Source organism: Piliocolobus tephrosceles, unplaced genomic scaffold (assembly GCF_002776525.5).
Source record: "Piliocolobus tephrosceles isolate RC106 unplaced genomic scaffold, ASM277652v3 unscaffolded_24818, whole genome shotgun sequence".
NCBI classification, from domain to species: Eukaryota; Metazoa; Chordata; class Mammalia; order Primates; family Cercopithecidae; genus Piliocolobus; species Piliocolobus tephrosceles.
Window position 1 is genome coordinate 4188 of NW_022307441.1, and position 6977 is coordinate 11164.

A 6977-nucleotide genomic window follows, 5' to 3' on the forward strand; every position below is an offset into this window, starting at 1 on the left:
GTTTTTTAGTAGAGACGGGGTTTCACTGTGTTAGCCAGGATGGTCTCGATCTCCTGACCTTGTGATCCGCCCACCTCAGCCTCTGAAAGTGCTGAGATTACAGGCGTGAGCCGCTGCGCCTGGCCAACAGATACAATTTTTAAATGACATCAATAGAAAGAAAGATGCCCTGGGTAGCTGGTGTGGGAAATTACAGCAAGTCTGGAGACTGGATTGGGGTTGAGGTTTGCATTTGAAGGTGGTAGATTGATCCCCAGGACATGGAGAGTGCAGGAAGAGCAGGTGTTGGTAACCTATACGTTGTGGAGTTGGTGGGAGAGGCTGAAGATAAGGACCAAGTTCCTGGTTTGAAGAACTGGGTAGAAGCCACACACACTGGCTCATACCCATAATCCCATCAACTCCAGAGACCGAGGTGGGAGGATCACTTGAGCACTGGAGCTTGAGGCTGCAGTGAGCTAGGATTGCACCACTGCACTGCAGCCTGGGTGGCAAAGGAAGACTCTGACCCTTAAAAAATAAAATAAAATAAAATAATTGGGCAGAGGAGGGGAGGGTTGGAGTTTGCCGACCACAGGTAAGATGTGTTGTTTGGAACAAAGCATATGTAAGTGGGGGCCTGTGATGTCCAGGGGGAGACAGCCAGGAAGTGACTGAATGTTTCTCCAGCCAGGAAGGGGCTGGAGTTCAGGGAGATGCCAGACAATTGCAGCAGTTTGTAGAGTTATGTGGGTCAGGCTAGGATTAGTTTTGCTGCAGGAATAAGCAATCCCCCTAAATCTTAAGACAATCAAGGTTTACCTAAAATCAGCTGAGCATGGTGGTGCAGGCCTGTAATCCCAGCACTTTGAGAGGCCAAGGTGTGTAGATCGCCTGAGGTCAGGAGTTTGAGAGCAGTCTGGCCAACATGGTGAAACCTCGTCTCTTCTAAAAATACAAAAAGTAGCCCTAGCCGGGTGTGGTGGCACACACCTGTATTCCTAGCCACTCGGGAGGCTGAGACAGGGGAATCACTTGAACCCAGGAGGTGGAGGTTGCAGCGAGCTGAGATCGCACCACTGCTCTCCAGGCTGGGCAACAGCAAGACTCCATCTCAAAAAAAAAAAAAGGTTTACCTAAAATCAAGTACAGATTGGATGGTTCGCCTCTATCTTACAGCTTCACCATCTGGCACAAGAAGCCTTCAACATACCTCAGGTGGTGAAGGTGACAAGAGGATTTATTTCCAGGCTTGGAAATGTGCCCATCCCTTTGGCCAGAAACCAGTGCAATTGGCCCCATCCTAGCTGCAAGGGAGGCTGGGAAATGTAGTCCTCCTGTGAGGCCACAGCATGATCAACATATGCACTGTCCTCTGCCCGGGGGCAACGTGAGACTGAAGCTGCAGGTGGGGGAGGGGGCCTCAGAGGGAGTGTGAAGGCAGACATTGGGTCTGCAGGGTCTTCGGGTCTGACGGTAGCACATGACATGACTCCTGACCTCATTTCTCCCCTGGTCCAGGTATCACTCCTCCTTGTTTCAATCTCTTTGCCCTCTTCGATGCTCAGGCCCAAGTCTGGTTGCCCCCAAACCACATCCTAGAGATCCCCAGAGATGCAAGCCTGATGCTGTATTTCCGCATGAGGTGGGTGGAGACCCCTTTGCAAAGCTCGTCCCCTCCTGTGCTGAAGCTGGTCCGACTCTGTGCTAAGCCCCAGCTGCGTCCCTCCCATCCTGCAGGTTTTATTTCCGGAACTGGCATGGCATGAATCCTCAGGAGCCGGCTGTGTACCGTTGTGGGCCCCCAGGAACCGAGGCATCCTCAGATCAGACAGCACAGGGGATGCAACTCCTGGACCCAGCCTCATTTGAGTACCTCTTTGAGCAGGTATGACCAGGGCTGCGGGGGGCAAGACTATTTGTGGGAGATTTAGGGGCAGTTAAGGAGCCCCCGTTTCCCTCCCTGATTCATTATAGCTAATGGGTTTCAACTCATGCCATCTGGGGATTTTTTTTTTTTTTTTTGAAACGGAGTCTCGCTCTGTTGCCCAGGTTGGAGTGCAGTGGAGTGATCTCAGCTCACTGCAACCTCCACCTCCCAGGTTGAAGCGATTCTCCCACCTCAGCCTCCCAAGTAGCTGAGATTACAGGTGTCCGCCACCACCCCCAGCTAATTTTTCTATTTGTAGTAAAGCTGGGGTTTCACCATGTTGGCCATGCTGGTTTCAAACTCCTGATCTCAAGTGATTCACCTGCCTCAGCCTCCCAAAGTGTGGGATTACAGGTGTGAGCCACCACGCCCAGCTAAGAGTTCAGGTTGAAGGGGAAAGAGTGCTATGATTGATTAGTAATGTCTGTCACAGGCACAAGCTTGACAAGAGGAGGGGTGTATGCTGTATATTTGGCCTTTCCAGTAAATGGTGGTCTCTCCCCTCAAGGTGGTGAGACGCAGGAAATTAGAGTTCTCTGGCTAGAGCAAGCTTGTCCAACCCCTGACTTGCGGACTGCATGCTGTCCAGGACAGCTTTGAATGAAGCCTGACATAAATTCCTAAACTATCTTAAAATATTCTGAGATTTTGCTGCAATTTTTTTTTTTTTTGAGATGGAGTTTTGTTCTTGTTGCCCAGGCTGGAGTGCAATATCACAATCTCGGCTCACTGCAACCTCCACCTCCTGGGTTCAGGTGATTCTCCTGCCTCAGCTTCCCGAGTAGCTGGGATTACAGGCAGGTGCCACCACGCCCGGCTGATTTTGTATTTTTAGTAGAAGTGGGAAGTGGGGTTTCTCTTTTTTTTTTTTTTTTTTTTTTTTTTGAGACGGAGTCTCGCTCTGTCATCCAGGCTGGAGTGCAGTGGCCGGATCTCAGCTCACTGCAAGCTCCGCCTCCCAGGTTTACGCCATTCTCCTGCCTCAGCCTCCCGAGTAGCTGGGACTACAGGCGCCCACCACCTCGCCCGGCTAGTTTTTTGTATTTTTTAGTAGAGACGGGGTTTCACCCTGTTAGCCAGGATGGTCTCGATCTCCTGACCTCGTGATCCGCCCGTCTCGGCCTCCCAAAGTGCTGGGATTACAGGCTTGAGCCACCGCGCCCGGCCGAAGTGGGGTTTCTCTATGTTGGTCAGGCTGGTCTCAAACTCCTGACCTCAGGTGATGTGCCCGCCTCGGCCTCCCAAAGTGCTGGGATTATAGGCATGAGCCACTGTGCCTGGCCTGTGATTTTTTTTTTTCTTTTTCTTTTCTTTTTTTTTTTTAGTTCATCAGCTGTCATTAGTGTTACTGTATTTTATGTGTGGCCCAAGACAGTTCTTCTTCCAGCGTGGTCCAGGGTAGCCGAAAGATTGGATACCTCTGGGCTGGAGAGTGAACACATTCTCACACCTCCCTTTCTGTTCAATTTCCTGTTCCCAGGGCAAGCATGAGTTTGTGAATGACGTGGCATCACTGTGGGAGCTGTCGAGCGAGGAGGAGATCCACCACTTTAAGAATGAGAGCCTAGGCATGGCCTTTCTGCACCTCTGTCACCTTGCTCTCCGCCGTGGTGTCCCCCTGGAGGAGGTGGCCAAGAAGACCAGGTGTCTGGGAACGGGGTGGGGTTGCTGTGTAGGCAGGGGGAAGTGTCCTGAGCATCTGGGAGCCGGGGTAGACTTCACATATTGCCGTGCCTCTACTTTTTTTTTTTTTTTTTTTTTGTTTTTTTTGTAGAGACGGGGTTTCACCGTGTTAGCCAGGATGGTCTCGATCTCCTGACCTCGTGATCCGCCCGTCTCGGCCTCCCAAAGTGCTGGGATTACAGGCTTGAGCCACCGCGCCCGGCCTACTTTTTTTTTTGAGCCAGAGTCTCACTCTGTCACTCAGGCTGGAGTGCAGTGGCGCAATCTCGGCTCACTGCAACCTCTGCGTCCCAGGTTCAAGAGATTCTCCTTCGTCAGCCTCCTGAGTAGCTGGGATTTCAGGTGCCCGCCACCATGCCCAGCTAAATTTTGTATTTTTAGTAGAGACAGACCAAGTTTCTTCATGTTGGCCAGGCTAGTCTCGAACTCCTGACCTCAAGCGATCCTTCTGCCTTGGCCTCCCAAGTAGCTGAGACTACAGGCTCAATTCACCACACCTGGCTAGTGTGCCTGTTACCTAGATGAGGCAGCTGAGGCTCAAAGAGGTTAAGCCACTTGCCCTGTGTCACCCAGCTGGGTCTGCAACCCAGGTCCCTAACCAGCCCCTCCCTGTGTTCCCCCCAGCTTCAAGGACTGTATCCCGCTCTCCTTCCGTCGGCAGATCCGGCAGCACAGCGCCCTGACCCGGCTGCGCCTTCGGAACGTCTTCCGCAGGTTCCTGCAGGACTTCCACCCGGACAGACTCTCCCAGCAGATGGTCATGGTCAAATACCTGGCCACACTCGAACGGCTGGCACCCCGCTTCGGCACAGAGCGTGTGCCCGTGTGCCACCTGAGGCTGCTGGCCCAGGCAGAGGGGGAGCCCTGCTACATCCGGGACAGTGGGGAGGCCCCTACAGACCCTGGCCCCGAGTCTGCTGCTGGACCCCCAACCCATGAGGTGCTGGTGACAGGCACTGGTGGCATCCAGTGGTGGCCAGTACAGGAGGAGGTGAACAAGGAGGAGGTGAGCAAGGCACCTCTTCCGCCCTGGAGCTTCAGGTTGGGCTGGGGTGGGGGTCTCTGTTCATCCTTGGCCCTAGCCTCTGAGGGTGGCTGACCTGAACCCTCTCCCCACATGGCTCTGGGGCACCTGTCTGCTGGGGCCATTTTCTTGGAGAAGGTCCTCCATCTGCTTACCCCTTGGGGACCTTATTTCTGGAGTCTGCACCTCCAGGGAACCCCTTTATCTGGGGACTGGCACCTTCATCTGGGGAACTCCTTCATCTGGTGAGGGGGTCAGGATTCCGCTCTCTGCCGTCCCTAAGGGTCCGGCTTCCAGCATGTGTATGTTATGGGGTGGGTCCCCATCCCGCCTGTGACACTGGGACTTGGGAGGTCAACCTAAGTTGGTGCCTGGCCCTCTGGCTCCAGTCTCCCCCCAGGGGAAAGTGCAGAAGTATAAATGGGCATTGCCCTCTCCATCCTCTGCCCCACTTGCTGGGTGTTCAGGGTTCTAGTGGCGGCAGCGGCAGGAACCCCCAAGCCAGCCTGTCTGGGAAGAAGGCCAAGGCTCACAAGGCAATCGGCCAGCCGGTGGACAGGCTGCGGGAGCCACTGTGGGCCTACTTCTGCGACTTCCGGGATATCACCCACGTGGTGCTGAAAGAGCGCTGTGTCAGCATCCACCGGCAGGACAACAAGTGCCTGGTGAGGCCCGGGGTGGGTGCCGAGCTAGGGGCCGCCATGGCCTGGGAGGACACTCGCCTGATGCGCCCCTGGCTGGCAGGAGCTGAGCCTGCCTTCCCGGGCAGTGGCGCTGTCCTTCGTGTCGCTGGTGGACGGCTATTTCCGCCTGACGGCTGACTCCAGCCACTACCTGTGCCATGAGGTGGCTCCCCCACGGCTGGTGATGAGCATCCAGGATGGGATCCATGGACCCCTGCTGTGAGTGCTGGGTGGGGAGGCACTGGGGGCCACTGCCAAGGCTGCCAACTAGACTGTGAGCCCTAGGGGCTGTGCAGGGTGTGCGTGTGGGTGCACGTCTTTGTTGCTCAAGCTGGAGTGCAGTGGCGTGATCTCAGCTCACTGCAGCCTCCACCTCCCGGGTTCAAGTGATTCTCCTGCCTCAGCCTCCCAACTGATTACCTGAGACTACAGGCACTTGCCACCACGCCAGGCTAATTTTTGTACTTTTGTAGAGGTGGGGTTTCATCATATTGGCCAGGCTAGTCTCAAACTCCTGACCTCAGGTGATCTACCTGCCTCCACCTCCCAAAGTGCTCGGATTACAGGCGTGAGCCACCACACCCTGCCGTGACTGTCATTGTGTGTTGAGGTTGTCATTTGCACAGAACTGGTGATTTTCACGGGACTGTCGTTACCCTGGTGCTGGTGATCATTCAGCAGTATGCTGGATGCTTCCGCCGCTGCAGGCGGCTGCCCATGCTGGTAACTTGTGAGTCACCGTCTCCGCGGTCCTGTGTGTGACTTATGGGCCTGAGGGCGTGAAGTTGCCAGTCCTTATGTCATCATCAGGTGCAGGGGCGTCTGTGGTTGTCCTTTGTGCTGCCAAGTCGTGATTTGTGACTGTCTCCTTGTTGGGTCACTGCCCCTGTGACTCTGACCCTTGTCCTACTTGTGATGCCAGGGGAGGGGGAAGTGGGCATTTCACCTTGTGAAGCCTCTGGCTGTGACTGCTGTCAAGGCTATATGTGTGCCGCCCCTGTACAGACAGGTGTTAGGGACCACGTGTGTCAGCCACTGCACATGTAGGTGTCTGGGCCTATGTAGCCATGACACTTTATAGTGCATGTTTGTGTCACCTCTGTGTCTGGGATGCCCCGGCCCCTGTGTTGCTTTGTCACACTGGGTGATTAGGTGTGTCTGGGATTGTTGTCCTTTGCTTGTGTGATTAGCCATCTATCGTGTGTCACCCTTGTGAGTGGCGGTGGCCGTGGCTGGGTGTGCGCCCATCCGGCTCCTGATGGCTGTTTCTTGTCTTGGAGTGTGTGTCACCTTGTCAGATCCTGTCTGGCGTCAAGTACAAGAGCAGGAGTAGGCTGGCTGTGGTGGCTCACGCCTGTAATCCCAGCGCTTTAGGAGGCCAAGGTGGGAGAATCACTTGAGCCCGGGAGTTCAAGAACAGCCTGGGCAACGTAGCAAGGTCTTGTAACTGCTGAAAATACAAAAATTAGCTGGGCGCACCTGTAATCCTGGCTCTTCAGGAGGCTGAGGTGGGAGAATCGCTTGAGCCTGAGAGGCTCAGGCTGAAGTGAGCCGAGATCATGCCGTGGCACCCCAGCCTGGGCAACAGAGCAAGACCCTGTCTCAAAAAAAAAAAAAAAAAAGAGAGCAGGTAGCCAGGCACGGCGGCTCATGCCTGTAATCCCAGCACTTTGGGAGG

The 6977-nt window shown here is 54.6% G+C and overlaps 1 protein-coding gene across 1 annotated transcript; it reads left to right on the plus strand.

The window, feature by feature from the left end:
* Positions 1 to 1366: 1366 nt before the first annotated feature.
* Positions 1367 to 5553, plus strand: LOC111534140 (non-receptor tyrosine-protein kinase TYK2-like). The gene is made up of 7 exons (XM_026450778.2): positions 1367 to 1387; positions 1501 to 1624; positions 1720 to 1867; positions 3390 to 3553; positions 4217 to 4598; positions 5084 to 5281; positions 5361 to 5553. Exons 2-7 carry the CDS (start codon positions 1605 to 1607, stop codon positions 5520 to 5522), a joined length of 1074 nt encoding a protein of 357 aa, XP_026306563.1. The 5' UTR covers positions 1367 to 1387; positions 1501 to 1604; the 3' UTR covers positions 5523 to 5553.
* The last annotated feature ends 1424 nt before the right edge of the window (positions 5554 to 6977 follow it).

Bases quoted from the DNA above. Each gene is read 5' to 3' on its own strand.
- LOC111534140 (XM_026450778.2), top strand. From the start codon at position 1,605: ATGCTGTATTTCCGCATGAG. The intron at 1,868-3,389 runs GTATGACCAGGG...TCCTGTTCCCAG, and splicing joins TTGAGTACCTCTTTGAGCAG to GGCAAGCATGAGTTTGTGAA. The intron at 3,554-4,216 runs GTGTCTGGGAAC...TGTTCCCCCCAG, and splicing joins GAGGTGGCCAAGAAGACCAG to CTTCAAGGACTGTATCCCGC.